An 18,835-nucleotide genomic window follows, 5' to 3' on the forward strand; every position below is an offset into this window, starting at 1 on the left:
CATGGTGTTTTAATACATGCATATACACAATTGTATGCATTGGCAACCTGGATATAGGGAAATAAAAAAGGCTTGAATGGAAAACTAGCAAACTATACATATGCTATTGTCTCTAAACAGTCTGGAAATGAAACATTGATGATGCATCAGTCCCTCTACAAACAAGAGCAAGAGATTCAGAACCTCAATATTTGGGGGTGGAGGGAATCAAAATGTGGAGGATTTAGTAATCCCTAGTTTGCAATGCTTCTGAAAGATAATTAAGCCAAGATTTTGATAACATGGGCAACAGATTCCCAGTGTATCTGTTTCCTTGTGTCTGCACCCAAGGGCACACTAAGGTAATTTGGGCGCCTAGACTGCCCAGCTGTGAGCCCCCCCCGTGAGGCCCACATGCGAGATCCACTTTCTTTGGGGGGCTCACCCCACCAAAGCTCTGCTGCATTTATAAAGTCTTACTGTAGCCGAGATGTGGCTGCGGGGAGTGGTGGAGGAGTACTTTTCAGTTCACACACACACACACACACACACACACACAACCCCGGCAGCGGTGTGGTAGGAGCAGGAGAGATACTGGCCCCATCCCTTCGGGCCAGCGTCTTTAAGCAACTACGAGGTGTTTAGAGATTGTTGCAAGCCTATGATGTCACGGGCTTGCAACGATCACAACTGCAGCTACCCAACACACACACACACACACACACAGCTACCCCTCGGCCATGGTAAGACTTTTTAAAATAAAAAGCGGAGCTTTGGCAGGGTGGGCGCGGGGCGGCTCAGCTGCCGGAAGCCCCCAGAAGCGGTGTGGTGGGAGCAATACCCTAATTGATTTACCTAATACAAAGCATAAACTTCCTATTAAAAGGGCTAATTCCCACCGACATTAATGAATCATTCACATCTAATTTTGTTAGAGAGAGATAAATCTTTATTATGGTCAATGACCAGCAAAACAAAATGAACATAGTAAACAATTAACGAAGCAAAATTAAACAATAAGATAGCGAAACAGTAAACTGCTGGCCAGTAACCTAAGACCATTTAACCAGTGGCTTGGAAATTTGACTAAAAAGGGGGTAATAAAATGACAGTGAATATCCTTATAAAAGAGGCAGTATAGAAGGACATGAGCTGTTGATTCAATGGCTCCTGCACCACAAGGACAAAGCTGGGCTACATATGGGCCTTTCTTGAATTTTCCTTCTCATATGGCTGTAGGAAGCACATTAAAATGCTAGAGTCAAAGCTCTTCTAAATTTAGACACGATATTTGATTTAAATATCTTGGAGGCCTTAAAATAGAGGGTTGGTTACTTATAATACATCTCTTGGAAGGCAATATTGGTCTAATTGCCATTCTATATCCATCACCCTTTGTTTAAGTGCTGTCTTGGCCTCTTGGAAACACATAATCATAAGGGCTTCCTGAGAGATATCGTAATAATGGAGGGATTTTCTGATGTGGGGGATTTTTTCCATTTCGAATTAAAGTTGTCAACTAACGTCAGGGGGACTAGTTCAAAAGAGCAGTCGTAGCCAGTAAGTGAAGATAGATGACCATAACTCCGTCCCCTCCTTGGTCACACGAGCTTCCCAGCAGAGAAACCCATTGGGAACATAACTAGCTACTTGGAAAATATTTCTTAGATATTTGGATTGCACAGCCTCCAATGGGTTAAAATTGCCATACGGCCCAACTTGTGCACCATACAGGAACTGTGCACACGCTTTAGCTAAAAATAGCTTTATTGCCACTGGGATAAATAAGGCACTTCTGGAATAATTAGAAACATTGAATGGTGGACACTGATTTCTGGGTGTTTTGCGAAATGTAATCCGAGTGAGCACTCCGGCTACCAGAAAATAATGCCCAGATGTTTTAAGTTTTTTAACTTACTTGATTTCATGACCATTCAGAAACCCTTGGGTTCCTTAGCAAAGGTAAAGATCTTGGTCTTATCATAACTGATCTCTAAAGCTTCCTTGTTACAGTACAGAGCAAGAGAGTGTAATGCCAGGAGCGGCTCTAGCCTAAGTAGCTCCTGAAGGGGCTGCACGGCCCCTTCAGGAGTTAAAATGCTGGTGCTGCATTTGCAGTACAGCCAGGAGTGGCTCTTCCCTGCGGGAAAGAGCTGCTCCTGGCTGCGCTGCAAAAGCAGTGCCAGCCTTAGTTTAGCTTGGCCCCTTCGGGAGTTGAACTCCAACTCCTGAATGGAGCCTCAAGGCTCCGTTCGGGAGCCAGACCAAACACCCGTCTGACGTCAGACGTGGGGGCGTGGCTAGCCCCCATGCCTGACATCAGATGTGGGGGCGGGGTCAGTGGGGCCACCTCCGCACATGTGCCGCCGGCGGTCAGGCTCCGCACCTGGCCACTCTAGGCTGCAAAAGTCTCTCACTGATGCTCAAAACCTCCTCTAGCATCTTCTTAGGTCATCTCTCCGATCTTTCCCTAGAAACAAAGTTGCTGCCAGGATTCACCTTTCCTTTTAAATCTAGAAGCTGTTAGCAGAGAGCATTAAATACTTCTCAGCCCTCCTACTTCTCTCATCCCTGCCAGAGCTGGAGTCCAGCAGTAGCCCACTGGCACATTACAGGCTGTGTTGAAATTCATTTCTTCTACTACTACTATATAAATATTTATATATCATTCTCCCAATTTTGTCCTTTATTCTATTCTTTTCAAACAAGAACAGAGCTGAAAATCTCATTTTTGCATATGTTGGCTAGTCCTGTAGGTGCTTCACTTTTCCCCTTACAAAAGGAGCTCCAAAGAACACAAAGAATGACTATTCATGAATTAGCATTCTTCGTGTTAATGTCCCACCATGTAGGTCTCCTCTCCAAATTATGCCTCCTTTTTCCATTCCCCACAAATCACTAGCTCTCCAAAATAATGTTTCCATAAAATACTCTGTCTCTCTCTTCGTGGTAATGCTGAACCCACAGAAAATTTTCCTAAGTTCCCCTCTCCACACACACACACCGCCCCCAATTTCCCTTCCTGTCAGTCCATCTCTGCTTTGTTCAGGTGTGCAATTACTGCCAGGTTAAACATAAGAACAGCCCTGCTGGATCAGGCACAAGGCTCATCTATTCCAGCATCCTGTTTCAATCCTGTCCACCAGATGCCTCTGGGGAGCCCACAGGCAATAGGTATGTGCATGCCCTCTATCCTGCTGTTGCTCCCCTGCAAGTGGTATTGAGAGGCATCGTGCCTGAGGCTGGAGATGGCCCACAGCCACCAGACTAGTAGCCATTGATAGACCTGTCCACGGTGAATCTGTCTAAGCCCATTTTAAAGCCATCCAAACTGGTGGCCACCACCATATCGCATGGCAAACAATTCCATAGATCAATAATGCACTGTGTGAAAAAGTTCTTCCTCTTGTCGGTCCTAAATTCCCCAACCTTCTGTATAATCGGCTGACCCCTGGTTCTACTGTTGTGAGAGAGGGAGAAAAATTTCCCTCTGTCCACCCTCTCCACATCCATGCATAATTTTATACACTTTGAACATGTCTCCCCTTAGTCACCTCTTTTCCAAGGTAAAGAGTCACCTCTTTTCCAAGGTAAAGAGCCCCAGATGCTATAGCCTAGCCTCATAAGGAAGGTACTCCTTCCTTATGAGCCCCTGGTGGCACAGTGGTAAAACTGCCGCCCTGTAACCAGAAGGTTACAAGTTCGATCCTGACCAGGGGCTCAAGGTTGACTCAGCCTTCCATCCTTCCGAGGTCGGTAAAATGAGTACCCAGAATGTTGGGGGCAATATGCTAAAAATCATTGTAAACCGCTTAGAGAGCTCCAGCTATAGAGCGGTATATAAATGTAAGTGCTATTGCTATTGCTATTGCTACTCCAGGCCCCTGATCATTCTGGTTGCCCTCTTCTGCACCTTTTCCAGTTCTACAATATCCTTCTTAAGATAGGGTGACCAAAGCTGTATGCAGTACTCCAGATGTGGCCACACCATAGATTTGAATAATGGCATTATAATATTAGCATTTTTATTTTCAGTCCCCTTCCTAATGATTCCCAGCATGGAATTAGCCTTTTTCTCAGCTGCCGCACACTGAGATGACACTTTCTATCAGCTGTCCACCACAGCCCCAAAATCTCTCTCTCCTGGTCAGTCACTGACAGCTCAGATCTCATCAGCATATATGTGAAGTTGGGTTTTTTGCCCCAATGTGCATCACTTTACACTTGCTTACATTGAACTGCATTTGCCATTTTGTCGCCCAGTCCCCCAGTTCGGAGAGATCTTTTTGGAGTTCCTCACAATCCATTGTGGATTTCACTACATCAAATAGTTAAGTGTCATCTGCAAATTTGGCCACTTAGCTGGTCACCCCAACTTCTAGATCATTTATGAACAAGTTAAATAGCACTGGTCCCAGTACCTATCCCTGGGAGACCCCATTTCCTACCTACCTCCATTGTGAAAACTGTCCATTTATTCCTATTCTCTGTTTTCTGTCCTTCAACCAGTTACTGATCCACACATGAACCTGTCCCTTTATTCCATGACTGCTAAGTTTACTCAGAAGCCTTTGGTGGGAAACTTTATCAAAAGTTTTTTGGAAGTCCAAGTACATTATGTCACCTTTATCCACATGCCTGTTGACACTCTCAAAGAACTCCAAGAGTTTAATGAAGCAAGACTTACCCTTGCAGAAGCCATGCTGGTTTTCCTTCAACAAGGCCTTTTCTTCTATATGCTTAACAATTTTGTCCTTAAGTATGTTTTCCATCAATTTACCCGGCACTGAAGTTAAGCTGACCGGCCTGTAATTTTCCAGACCCCCCCACCCTCGGATCCCTTTTTGAAAATCGGAGTCACATTGGCTTCTTTCTAGTCCCCTGGTACAGAGCCTGATTGTAGGGACAAGTTATATATTTTTGCTAGGAGATCGGCAATCTCACATTTGAGTTCCTGCAGAACTTTTAGGTGGATGCCATCTGGCCCTGGTGATTTGTTAATTTTTAGTTTTTCAAAACAGTTTAGAACATCTTCCTTGTCACCTCAAATTGGCCCAGTTCCTCAGCCGCTAAACCTGAAAAGCTCAATTCTGGCGAGGGTATATGGTCAGTATCCTCTGCTGTGAAGACAGATGCAAAGAACTCATTCAGCTTCTCTGCAATATCCTTATTCTCCTTAATAATCCCTTTCACACCCTCATCATCTAAGGGTCCAACCACCTCCCTGGCAGGATTTCTACTTCTAATATATTTAAAGAAGTTTTTGTTATTCCCCTTGACACTTCTAGCTATATGCTCCTCAAACTCTCTTTTTGCATCCCTTGTTGTCTCCTTGCCATTATTATTAATAATTTATTATTATTATTATTACTATTACTATTATTATTATTACATTTATATCCCGCTGTTCCTCAAAGGAGCCCAGAGCGGTGTACTACATACTTAAGTTTCTCTTTCACAACAACCCTGTGAAGTAGGCTAAGCTGAGAGAGAAGTGACTGGCCCAGAGTCACCCAGCTAGTATCATGGCTGAATGGGGATTTGAACTCAGGTCTCCCCGGTCCTAGTCCAGCACTCTAACCACTACACCACTCTGGCTCTCTTTTGCCTTTATTCAGCCTTCTAACAGTGCTTTCTTTTGCCTGCCCCTTCCTGCCATTTAAACCAAGATCACTGATTCATAGTTAATTTTGTCCTTCCATTACCTGGAGCCCTCCTGGAGCCTTTCAGTGTTTCTCAGCTTCCCAAGTAGGCATTAGTGTTGATTTCTGATAGTGTAGGAGTGGGTAGGAAATGGTTAATGGTTAACTCCAAAAGTGGACAGAAAGAGCTGAGGGAGCTTTTTCCAGGCGAGCCCACCTCCTTTGCACTCACGACCAATGGCTGAGAAGCGTGTGATGGGGCAAGAGCTTGCCAGGAGCAGGGCAGCTTGGGATTGCCTACGGGCCCCTCATTGGAGGCTAAGATGGGGGCAGACCATGAACAATCCATAGTTAAGAGAAACAAGATGAGATAGATCTACACCATCGTTCTTGGTTTTATTTAATAAACATTACTTACATTTTACCAAAGCTCTTTTTGATGTCTGATCTGACCCCGTATTTCTTCTTCTAAATCTCAGGAAGTAGCGATGAAGATGGCATTATGGTAAGCAAGGCTGTGAAAATAACCATCAATGGAAAACTTCTGAAGCCTGCAGGTAGGTAGGAATGGTACTGACATTCTACTATTGACCATAGTAAAATGCATTCAAACAAACATGTGTTACCTAACTTTCTTCGAGCATTAACAGAGAATCCAAGTATCATAAACTGATATTTATTATTATTATTATTATTATTATTATTATTATTATTATTATTATTTAAAAAGCCATGTGATTAAAAGTCTGTACTGGATTGTGGCCAGTATCTGTAGCATTAATATCTCTACTAGGGGTTATGATTCATTGGGCAAGGATTAAGGAAGTGATCTTTATTATTATTATTTTTTTATTTTAAAAAACCATTTGTTTCTTACTAGGATGGACACCCTGGCTAAGTGGTGGGCACTCAAGGCAGGCAGGCAGTGGCACCCAGCTGTTCAGTAGGCATGGAGTAGGGAGAGGTTGTCCCCATGCATCTTTGCTTCCCATGGTATTCTCTAAGTTACAGGAGATGGTCCACAGCTGCAGCAAGCATAATTTTAAAAACCTGTGGTTTTTCTATTATTTATGTATGCATTTTTAAAATAGGCAGGCAGAGCTGCGATTGTAATTTCAGAATGCTTTTATACTTCACTTTTGTAGCTGGTCTCAACTTTACTTGCGGCTTGCATAGATTTATTACTTTTATACAAATAGCCTCTGCTTTCCCAAAGAAGCCCAGAGTGGTGCACATGGTTACATTTATCCTCCCAACAGCCCTATGAGGAAGGTTATGCTGAGAGATAAGTGAGTGCCCCAGAGTCACCCAGTGAATTTCATGGCTGAATGGGGATTTGAACTTGTATTTCCCCAGTCTAGTCCAGCACACTAGCCACTGTACCACTCTATCTCAGGGTTCTTCCTCCTCTTCCTCCTCCTTCATTATTATTGTTGTTGTTGTTGTTCATTTTTTAAATAATCAGGCAGACAAAGCTGCCCTGGTGGCTTCAGAATGCATTTAGTCTTCACGGAAGCAGCCTTTTGTAGCTGGTCTGTGCTTTACTTGTGGTAGGGGTGTGCATGGAACTGGATTTACTGGTTCAGTTCAAATTCGAACCGGCCTGGCCTGGTTCTGGTTTGAGTGCCAGACCAGTTCAAACTGGTTCACGGGTCTACTTGTAAAGGAGAATCCGGTGAGGATTCCTCTTCACCAGTTTAGGGGCAGGGAGGCTTCCCTAGGACTAGAGGGGGTGGGAGGGGAGTCACTAGTACTTAAAAAATAGTGCCACCTGCAGCCATGGGGGGGCATGGCTCCCTCCAACCCCTGCTGGCCTCCCTCAGAGTAGCCCAGGCTGGCAGCAGCCTGGTTTGGGCCTTCTTCGGCCTGGTTTGGGCCTCTGCACACATGCCTGGGCTACACTGGGCGGGGCAGGTGAGACAACAATGCACCCCATGGTTGCCTCTGCCACTGTTTGTAAGTAATATTGACTCCCCTCCCACCCCCTCTCAGCCTAGGAAAGCCCCCCTGCCACTTTAATGGTAAAGGGGAATCCTCACTGGATTCCACTTTACCAGTATACCACTAAACAATTCCAAACTGGGGCCAGTCCAGTTCGAACTCAGACCAGCACACCCTTGGGGGGGGGGTCCAGTTCAAACCCGGGCCGGTCAAACCCAATTTGACTTGAACCAGCTCGCATGCCCCTAACTTGTGGCTAGTGCAGTTCTTTTCCTGTGTGTATATGTGTTTGTGTTTTGATCCTGCCATTTTAAATACAAATCTACACACTGCTCTAGTCCCTTTAAGCACTATAAAGCAACTGATGTTTTCCATATTTCCCTGTATCTCTCCTGATGAGCAGTTGCGTTTTGTGTGTGTGTCTGTGTTTATATTTTGATCCCACTCATTATCGACAAACCTACACATTGCCAGTTATTGCTAAGGCATCTGCCTAGTCCTGGCTCCAGCTACTCAGCTGCCCACTACCCGGCTTTGCCTCCTGCATTGTCCACAATTGACTCACCTCTCACTCCCTGTGGCTCTACCCATCACCTGCCCTGCCTAGCACCCCCCGCTTCCCCAGTATTGATGTTAGTATTGGAAAGACAGTGATGATGTTAGTCTGGGGTGGGGGACATTTTGGAGGCCAATAAATAAGCCCAAACCACATTCTCTGTTAGGAAATATTAGGAAATGCACCCTAAATGCACTTTACTGTTTCCTTTCCTTTCCTTTTGTTTCATGTATTTCGTGTTAGTTGTTGGAGTAAAAATCAATGTATCCAGCTGGATGGAAAATTTCACCAAATCTTCATCAAAGATCAAGAGCCAGGTGAGGAACTATCTCCTTTTCACTATCAGTATTAATGTTTGTTTAAACTCCTTAAAAGTTATGTTTAAGTTTTCACCATTACATCCGGGAGAATTTTGTTTACCCTTAATCTGCAGCTCACTAGTTAGCTGGAAATATTTATTCAAATCTGCATAATAATATGGCAAATACTCAGAGGGAGGGAGGGAGAGAGAGAATGAACACACAGAAATGTGCAAATTGCATTGTTTTGTCTCAGGTTTGTTCAAAAATATCCACTGGAACAGACCTTGCTCTGATAAATACAGCAGTGGTGTAAATATTGGCGTGACAGTGTAAAGCCATATGCAGCTACTCAGGGATTTTTCCATCCTCTGTGGGTCAACGTTCTTGCTGTCTTGAAGAATTAATAACTGCATATGATACCTATAAGTCACAAGGATCACACACAAAGACAATACAGCACATTTCCATCCTCCATAGGTGACTCCGGGAAACCCTTCCCCTGCCCCTTGCATATGGTCAGTAACTTACATTGAAAATGAATGCTAGCAAATATGGTTTGCATATAATACAATAGTAGGTAACACGCAGGAAAGGACTGCATCTCTGGGATAGTAGGGGTGTGCAATTCGGGATTTTGGGTGATTCGGCTCGGACCCGAACCGAATCACCCCTGTTCTGTTTTGTGCCCGAATCTGGGTCACCCGAATCACCCTTGATTCGGTTCGGATTCGGATTTAATCCGAATCCGAATCTGAATCGATTTGGGGGGTAAAAAGGGGCCCAGGGGCAAAATTTTGGGGTGGGGTGGTAGTGCCCAATGGGTAGAGTCTACCACCCCAATTTTGGGGGGATTGGGCAAAATCCTGATTTTTGGTGAATTTTTAAAGTTTTAGTGACTTTGGGGCAGTTCGGGGGCATAGCATGGGATCTGGGCAAAAGGAGTGGGGTGGGGTGGTAGTGCCTAATGGGTGCAGGCTACCACCCTAATTTCAGGGGGATTGGGCCAAGGGCTGATTTTTGGTAAATTTCTGAAAATTTCATGTCTTTGGGGCAGATTGGGGCATATTGGGGCAGAAAGTGGGGCCTGGGGCAGAATAGTGGGGTGGGGTGGTAGTGCCTCATGGGTGGAGGCTACCACCCCAATTTCAGGGGGTTTGGACAAAGGGCTGATTTTTTGAGAATTTTTGAAGTTTTAGTGACTTTGGGGCAGTTTGGGGGCAGAAAGTGGATCTGCCCCAAAATAGTGGGGGTGGGGTGGTAGTGCCTCATGGGTGGAGGCTACCACCCCCATTTCAGGGGGATTGGGCAGAGGGCTGATTTTTTGAGAATTTTTGAAGTTTGGGTGTCTTTGGGGCAGATTGGGGGCAGAAAGTGGATCTGCCCCAAAGGAGTGGGGTGGGCTGGTAGATAGTGCCTAATGGGTGGAGGCTACCACCCATCCCCAATTTAAGAGTGATTGGGCAGAGGGGTGAATTATGGTGAATTTATTTGTATGAGGTTTGTCTTCATAAGGTGAAGTGTGCTAAATTGATTACTTCCTCATATTATTCATAGTAAAGGAAAGTGTGAAAAAGTGAAAGTGGGGTCATGAGAGTTGTTTAATTGAAAAAAATCTCATTTGCTATGATAGAATGAGAATTCACACCTCAGAAAAAACTTCTGAGGTGTGAATTCTCATTCTATCATAGCAAATGAGATATTTTTCAATTAAACAACTCTCATGACCCCACTTTCACTTTTTCACACTTACTATGAATATGAGGAAGTAATCAATTTAGCACACTTCACCTTATGAAGACAAACCTCATACAAATAAATTCACCATAATTCCCCCCTCTGCCCAATCACTCTTAAATTGGGGATGGGTGGTAGCCTCCACCCATTAGGCACTATCTACCAGCCCACCCCACTCCTTTGGGGCAGATCCACTTTCTGCCCCCAATCTGCCCCAAAGACACCCAAACTTCAAAAATTCTCAAAAAATCAGCCCTCTGCCCAATCCCCATGAAATGGGGGTGGTAGCCTCCACCCATGAGGCACTACCACCTCACCCCACTATTTTGGGGCAGATCCACTTTCTGCCCCCAAACTGCCCCAAAGTCACTAAAACTTCAAAAATTCTCAAAAAATCAGCCCTTTGTCCAAACCCCCTGAAATTGGTGTGGTAGCCTCCACCCATGAGGCACTACCACCCCACCCCACTATTCTGCCCCAGGCCCCACTTTCTGCCCCAATATGCCCCAATCTGCCCCAAAGACATGAAAATTTCAGAAATTTACCAAAAATCAGCCCTTGCCCAATCCCCCTGAAATTGGGGTGGTAGCCTGCACCCATTAGGCACTACCACCCCACCCCACTCCTTTTGCCCAGATCCCATGCTATGCCCCCGAACTGCCCCAAAGTCACTAAAACTTTAAAAATTCACCAAAAATCAACCGTGAACCGAATCACCCGAATTTTTCATGCCCGAAATTCGGGTGATTCGGCTCGTGCCCGAAAAATATCGGGGGACATCGGGGGTGATTCGGTTCGGCCCCGAATCACCCGAAATTGTTCGTTTCGGGCACAGATCGTTCTGTGCCCGAAATTTTTTGCACATCCCTATGGGATAGTTGGGGATTTTTTTGGTTAGCAATAAGGATTTTCACAAAAGTGAATCTTCTGCCAGTATACTTATTAGCATTTTAAAAATTTGACTAGACTACGAAAGCGATGCTAGTTCAAATTTAGTTCTAAATATCTTCATTCTTTTTTAATTTAAGGACAGATTCCTTAAGTTACATTGTATTTATGTTTTTCAGTGTGGAACTGAATTATGTGGATGTGAAAAGAACAGCTTGGTAAGAATGCACTTCATAACAAATCCTACACAGACATGAAAACTGTTTTTGTGGGTGATGCATGTCCTTGAGTCTCCTTTTGTGACATTTCCAGAGTTTCCCATCTGCCTGACCTATCTCATAGACCTGTTGTAAGGATTACCAGATAATGTATGTGTAGCATTTTGTGTACTCATTATGATAGCCCCTTCTGATCAGGGATTGATAATCTCACATATTTGAATGTTTCCTAAAAGTTCAATATTCAAAAATTCGTAGAAAGACTATATCAGAAGATACAGGAAGATAATAGATCTTCAGATCCCTATCTGGGATCCAAGACTATATTAAGACCTAGTTATTATATTACATGATTATGTTCCTATGTGTAAAGTAAATTGTATTAAGTGGATTCTCTCAACTGTCTTCTCCTTCCTTTTTTGACAGCATGTTGACTGTGTTATCCTTGATGATGGAGGATTTCTTTTAATGTCTAATCGTGATGAGTATATACAAGAGGTAAGTATATGACTTAAGAATAGGATGTCTTAACTTCTTAAGACAGAGAACACTTTGATAGTAACAGATCAAATCAACCCATAAGATTTCCCATTTCTTAGTGCCAAATTGGCATAGTAAGTAAAGGCTGACTAAATCCAAGTGAAGGGTTTGGAGCGCACAAACACGCATTATATCTGCCATGAGGATAATCCTGAAAACAGAATCAAACTTCACGTATAGGTGAATTTACACGAGCCATTATCTCTCAATCATCGCCCCATCTGCAGAATGGGAATACTGTAATAGAAGTGACTCAGCCTTCACAGGGTTGCGGTAAAGAATATAGAGCGCTTGTCTTACTGTAGGTATCACATGTACAAATGCTATGAAATAGTGGTTAGAGTTCCAGTTAGGGTGATACTCAGCAACATGGTGGCATTCCTGTGGTACATATATAAGCGGTCATGCCATCTCACAACTGATACCTCATTTCTCACTTAGGCACATGTTGCCAAATATAAACCTGGAAAATACAGGTCTGAATACTTGAGCGAAGTCTTTCCCAATGTTCTCTTATGTTATGGAGGTTCAGAACCTGATTATATAAACAAATTATCCACACAACCCTTGTACCTATACATCTTGCTATTTTTGATTAAAATTAACTTGAGTTGAACTGGTCATGGAAGTGGTTTATCATATTTTGGGCATGATCTTTCCACTGCAGTAGGATGTTGAGAGCATTGTCTTGAGGCACTGAATGCATGCAAGCAAAACAAGGGCTGGAAGGCACAGAAACCAGCATTGCCTTGATCCCACTCCTGGTGAAGCTCCCTTGCAGTGCCACCCCCCTACCATTTCATGACTGTATAAGGAATATCATTGCCGCAGGGGCATAATGATAGGGGGGCGGGGGGGGCATGTGCCAAAAAGTGGCTTCCCCCCACCCCCCCGGATCACCCGCCGAGTGTGGTGGCGGGCGTGCGGCGGCGATTTGGCGCTGGCATGCGGCGGGTCGCCCGCGGCCCGCTGAGTGTGGCGGTGGCTGGTGGCTGGCGTGGTGGCGATGCTGTAGCGCGGCCTGAGCGGCGGCGGCGGATCGCCCACCGAGGACGGAGTGCAGGCCGCAGAGCAATGCCGAGCCTGCCTCCTGGCCCGGCGTCGCTTCCCAACTCCGCCGCCACCACTTGGGCCGCGCTACAGCATCGCCGCCACGACAGCCACCAGGCACCGCGGGCGACCTGCCGCCGTACGCCAGCGCCAAATCGCTGCCGCACGCCCGCCACCACACTCGGCAGGCGACCTGCCGCCACACTCGGGCGACCCGCCACTGCATGCCGCCGCCGAATCGCCGCCACCGCTGGCGATTTGTCGCCTGGGGGGCGCCGCCACACCCTCACAGGTATGTGGGGGCCGGGGGGGGCCGGGGTGCCATTTCAGGGAGCTTGCCCTGGGCGCCGTTTCCCCCGATATGCCACTGCATTGCCGGCCAGTGACCCAGAACCCACCTTCACCCAGGCTACCTATATTTGGAGTCCGTGGAAGATGTAGTGAGGACAACCTGAGCAGTCTGAAGAACTGGGCTGTGGACCAGGCATTACTGGGACCCCACTGCTGTGGATATCACAGAGTAATGCAGAAAGATCAGAAGAGCAGCACACCATGTCCACAGCAACCAGCATGGCTTGATATGATCAGTCCCTGCCACAGTGGTTGGACAGCTAGCCAGAAGGAGGGGAACTGGTCTTGTGGTAGCAAGCATGAATTGTCCCCTTTACTAGGCAGGCTGCACTCTGGTTTGCATTTGAATGGGAGACTACATGTGTGAGCACTGTCAGGTATTCCCCTTAGGGGATAGGGCCACTCCGGGAAGAGCACCTGCATGCCTGCCTGCATGCAGAAGGTTCCAAGTTCCCTCCCTGGCAGCATCTCGAAGATAGGGCTGAGAGAGACTCCTGCCTGCAACCTTGGAGAAGCCACTGCCAGTCTGCGTAGACAGTACTCAGCTAGATGGACCAATTGTCTGACAGTATAAGGCAGCTTCCTATGTTCCTACCATCATCTGCCCTATGTTACTTGAGCAGTCAAAAGAGATCTCCATCTTGCTCATCAAGAAGTACCACCTGCAATAGGGCCCATGTATAGCAAACACTCGATCTCCATCTTTCCACGCATAAAAGCCTTATGGAAGTCCTTACTCTTAACAGATTGCTTAGATGACATGCTATGTACACATTTGGAACCTGGATTGAAAATAAACAGAAGAAAAACGTGGTCGGCCCTATGTTAAAAACAAGTAGAACCCTGGAAAGAAGTTAACTTGCTTGGTAGTCAGAAGGAGCACTTTACAATTTTGTAGGTTCAGGCTTCCAATGTCTTTGATCAACTACAGAAGCTGTTTTTCATTGCTTTCCTACTGAGTGGGACTCTAGTGGCATCTGAGGGCCACTGTGTGAAACAGGATGCTGGACTAGATGGACCTTGTACCTGATCGAGCAGGGCTGTTCTTATGCGATGAACCTGATATTTGCAATAAGTTATTATTGTGCTATGATAAAGTATCAGTAGCACCTTAGTATTGTACTGATGAGTATCAGTAGCACCTTAGTCCCCAAACGGGCCAAATTTCCAAAAATCCCCAGATACTTCCTTGTAAAGAATTGCTTGTTGTGGGACTGCACTACTTTGGCCCTCTAGCTGTTCTTAGACAACTGCCATCATCCCTAACTGGGATGATGGGATTTGTAGTCCAACAACAGCTGGATGGCTGAAGTTGTACACCCCTGGTCTATTTTATTGTTTATTAATTAACACCCCCCCCCCAAGAGTAGTGGTCTCAATTCAAACATTCAGAGGAATTTTGATTAATCTTATCTTTCTGTATTAGATTGGAAAATTCTTCGGTGAGCTTGACCCAGGCCTTATGAGAAATCTCATTAATATGTCATTGTATGCCTTTAATAAGTCTTATGACTATCAATCTGTGTGTGATCCAGAAGAAGAACCAAAGCAAGGAGCTGGACTCCGCTCTGTATATGTGGTCAGTATCCTTTTGCCATTCCCCAGTCAGTGCTAGCTCAAAATGAGTTTAGAGATTCTTGTAACACAACACTCATTCTTTTTCTTTTATAGCCTACAATAGCAGATATTTTACACCTAGGGTGGTGGGCCTCTGCAGCTGCTTGGTAAGTTAAACTTTTCAATTAAGTTTTAATATACATTTGATAGTATGAAGATCCTGACCGTGTCCTTTATGCTGCATGAATCCCCCCACCCTGAGACTAAGAATGTGTGTGTGGGTGTGTTCTTCCTGTTCAGGTTTATTCTGCACGATGATTTATGAGATAAGAATCTGTCTCTTTCTTCATCTGCAACTATTAAATTATGTCACAACAATACAAAAATTATCTCCCCAATGTTGCTGACAGTATTTGAGGTATCTTTGCTGTAACCTAAATTAAGACTCTTGATTTCTGCAATTACAATGAACTTCTGCACTGGACAATAATCTAAATAAGAAAACTTAATTTAACTGAAACCAAAACCAGAATTTTCTTGAAATGTATCAGAATCTAGGCGAGGAGTTGGCAGGTAAGAGATGCAATTTGGTAGTGAATCTGTTAGATTTGATGGGTCTAAATACAGAATGGCAACACCAAGAATCAGAAACCGGAAAACTATTCTGTTTTAGGGATGAGTAGATTTTCCCCTTTCCATTATTGTTCCATGTACTTGCTCTGCCTCATGTTCCATTCTGCTTTTCTTCCAATTTAGGATGGAGAGTTTCTAAAACATAATTTTGAATTGGTGCATGTGCAGTTTTCCACAGCATTCAGTTCCTTTAGCTCGTTTTCTTCTTCTTCCTCCTCCTCCTCCTCCTTTCTGTTTAGGTTCTTAATGTGTGCAAGCCCCTTGATCAACACAGCATAGAAAGGAATCTTGATGCAATCCTTTTGTGCTGTGTGTTTTAATTTTCCATCAGTAACCTGCATGGAAAAAAAGACAGGAATGAGCAGAAGGAACTGAGGTAATTGCAAAAAGCATGTGCACAGCTGTTTGAAGAGTGTCCAAACATCAAAAACAGCAAAAGCGTGGATTGCTGGTGCATTTGCCACTACAGTAACAAAGTAATTCAGAATCTCAAAATCAAGGGAGAAATTAAAAACTATTCCTACTATATTGCCACAAAGACAGTAACTAGTGTCTAGGTTTAAAGTTGGAAGCACCAGCATATATATAAAATGCAAACCTATATTTTCTAATCCTGCTACCTGTAGGCATTTAGCCACATTTTTTAAAAAAACTGATCACTAAAATACCATGGCCAATTTCTGTATCCCATGCCAGTTCTTGAAAGTCATACATTTGATCCTGTCTAGGAACATACACAGAGAGTAGTTCTTACCCATGTTGATTGTGGCCTTTGTAGTCGACCGTACTTTGTGGGACTGGAGAAATCAAAGAGTGCAAAAGGAATGACTAGCTGACATGTTATGTTCAGTTACATATTGGTCACTTCTGTTAAGTAGTATATTATTGTTAAATGTGACAGAATGTTATGGAGCTACAGTGAGAACTTTAGAAACAAGGAACTGGTGTCATTGGGTGCTAGGAAGAGCAAGAGCCTTCAGACATGCCACACTCCTCCCCATATAGACAAGACACTTCCTACAATGTATTTTATTTATTTATTTAAAATATTGCATTTTCCATTAAAATGCTCAAGGAAACTTACAAAGTCCACAACCAATTAAAACAGCAAAATAGTAATAAAACACTGTAAGCAAAAATGTAAAACCAGAGATTGGTGCAACAGTTAAGAATGATCTGCAATTCAGTATAACCAGGAGGAACGGAGAGGCCCATAGGATAAAAATCTGTTTTGAAATGAAGGCTTCTTCCTGGTGGTGGAAGGCCAAAAGGAAAAAGAGGCATGGCAAGCCTTCCTGGGCTCAGAACTTCCACTGAGAAGGCCCTCTTCCTCTGACGCAACCCAAATACACTTCAGATATTGGTGGGAGGTGGGGAAAAGCCTTTGAAGAAGGTCTTGATAGGTGAACAGCTGGAGAAGGTGGTCCTTTAGGTACCCTGTTCTCAAGCCACAAATGATTTTCAGGTTGGAACAAGCACTTTGAATTGGGTCTGGAAACTAATTACACTACTTATCAGAAGTAGAGGACAGGGGAGAGAATCTGTTTCATTCTGTGAAAAGGACCAGAGGTGAAGTTCAGCATTATCCCCCTATACACACACACACACACACACACACACACACACTCACACCATGACACACGCAGTATTTTTAACACATGGTTTCTTGAGGGCACAAACAGCAACTGAACTCACAAGAATGTAAGAATATAAAACAGGTAGATTTATGCAAATATGCATTAGCATACAACTTAGCATATTCCCATCCTACATATTTCTTTCCCCACTCTGTCTCTAAAGCATAGGTCGCACTTGGCTGCCTGGCACAGCATGGGCTAGCAGTTCGACAACCACACCAACTGGGACTAAAGAGGATTGGGGGGACCCCAGGGGTTGTGGAGGCCCTGGACTTCAGCCCAGAAGTCCAGGGGTAAGCGTGCTTCTGATCAGGATAGTGGGTGCCCTTGAATGATCCCTTATGATGGTAAGACAGAATGTCTGTAAAATGGTTCTTTGGCATTCTGACAAGTGATTTGATGGGTGGGAGGGAGAGGTAGCTCAGAAAGCTCTGGAGCTCTGGCCAAAAGTGTAATTAATACATGAGTCAATGTCTCACCCATTAATCCAAAAACCATTTGACCTAGATCCTGGTTCTCACACAAGAGCTGATTCTCTTGCTCAGCTCTCCGTTTTTAAAACTTCATTCACACAACATTATATCCTAGGCTCCCAGTTGCAAAGTGATATGTAGAAAATATCTGAGGTTCTCCCTTTTAGAAAACATGCATTTACTTCAGTAACTTGAGAGCCGAGTTAAAGGGTGCCAGATTCTCACAAGACTTGAGCCACTTCTGTACGTGGGCGGGGACAGTGTTGGCACTTCCTGTCTGCTGCAGCGCACACCAGGCTACGATGTTGGCAACCGTCAGTTCACTCCCCACCAGCCAGGATGACTTGCCAAGGGCTGCATTCATGGACCGCAGCATGGCTGCCTTCTCTTTGTTACTCCCTTCTTTCAGCTGGAAGATTGCAGTGTCTACCCAACTGTCTATTAGAGTTGCTGTGACGGCACTGTGCTTCTGACCCAGCAAGGAGAACAAGAATCGAGCAATGTTCCCTTCTCGTTTGATGGGACACATGGTTTGAATGCTGAACTTAATCTGGGGTTTGGGCACATCTTTCCAGATGAGCGTAAAGCCCAACTGATATTCGTGTCGCGATTGCTTCTTCGTCTGCTCACCAAAGCATTTCAGGAGGTTTTCCGGCACACTTTTCACAGATGAGTGTGTATGCACAGCCGACAGTATTTTGTACCTCTCACAAAGCAGGCTATGGAGTACTAGCAGTGAGAGCGGAGGCAGAGCGGGGTTGGCATTGATTACAATATCCTTCAGGCATAGTTTCATGTGCTGAGTATGTGATAGCACAAGACACACAGTTAGCATTGTATTACAAATACATATTTTTCATTGCTATGGTAGCTTTAACTAACATGATCTTTCTATAATTATGTCCCGGTGCAATTATTTGTGTACCCAGGTCTATCTTGCAACAGCTGTTTTTGGGCCTGACATTTCCACGTTTTCTTAGTGCAGGTAAGAGAAGAATCCGCTGTACGGGAGCTTACCTTGCATTTGCATTTGTAGCTTCTCATCAAGCTGAAAATATTCTCTTTCTCCTAGCTGAAGTGGAGGATGAAGACTTCAATGGCATCCTATCAAAACAGAGCTGCATTAAAGTACAAACCCAATATTTTTTTGAAAATGATGAGAAATCATTTAGTGGCATCCTAGACTGTATAAACTGTTCTAGGTAGGCTTAAAGTGTCTCTTATGCTTTCAGATTTCTTACAAATATTAGGGGTGTGCAATTTGGATTTTTGGTGTTTCAATTCAGATCTGAACCGAAACACCCCTGTTCTGTTTTGTATCTGAATATGGGCCA

General features: G+C 44.4%; 2 protein-coding genes across 8 annotated transcripts in view; one reads left to right on the plus strand and one right to left on the minus strand.

Moving 5' to 3' along the window:
- Positions 1-18,835, plus strand: part of CACNA2D1 (calcium voltage-gated channel auxiliary subunit alpha2delta 1) — a 642,096-nt gene that overhangs the window by 597,984 nt on the left and 25,277 nt on the right. For all 7 annotated transcript variants that reach the window (XM_053252724.1, XM_053252726.1, XM_053252728.1 and 4 more), the window contains 8 exons: positions 6,101-6,178; positions 8,362-8,435; positions 11,222-11,260; positions 11,687-11,758; positions 14,628-14,780; positions 14,873-14,925; positions 18,431-18,486; positions 18,574-18,703. In XM_053252724.1, the coding sequence (XP_053108699.1) occupies positions 6,101-6,178; positions 8,362-8,435; positions 11,222-11,260; positions 11,687-11,758; positions 14,628-14,780; positions 14,873-14,925; positions 18,431-18,486; positions 18,574-18,703 (655 nt within the window). The remainder of the gene's footprint in view (positions 1-6,100; positions 6,179-8,361; positions 8,436-11,221; positions 11,261-11,686; positions 11,759-14,627; positions 14,781-14,872; positions 14,926-18,430; positions 18,487-18,573; positions 18,704-18,835) is intronic.
- Positions 17,585-18,336, minus strand: LOC128326340 (aminoacyl tRNA synthase complex-interacting multifunctional protein 2-like). The gene has a single exon (XM_053253021.1). It carries the CDS (start codon positions 18,334-18,336, stop codon positions 17,680-17,682), a length of 657 nt encoding a protein of 218 aa, XP_053108996.1. The 3' UTR covers positions 17,585-17,679.

The sequence above is a fragment of the Hemicordylus capensis genome, chromosome 5, assembly GCF_027244095.1.
Source record: "Hemicordylus capensis ecotype Gifberg chromosome 5, rHemCap1.1.pri, whole genome shotgun sequence".
Taxonomy (NCBI): Eukaryota; Metazoa; Chordata; class Lepidosauria; order Squamata; family Cordylidae; genus Hemicordylus; species Hemicordylus capensis.

Coding starts and splice junctions, on each gene's coding strand:
- LOC128326340 (XM_053253021.1), bottom strand. CDS start 18,336: ATGCTAACTGTGTGTCTTGTGCTATCACATACTCAGCACATGAAACTA.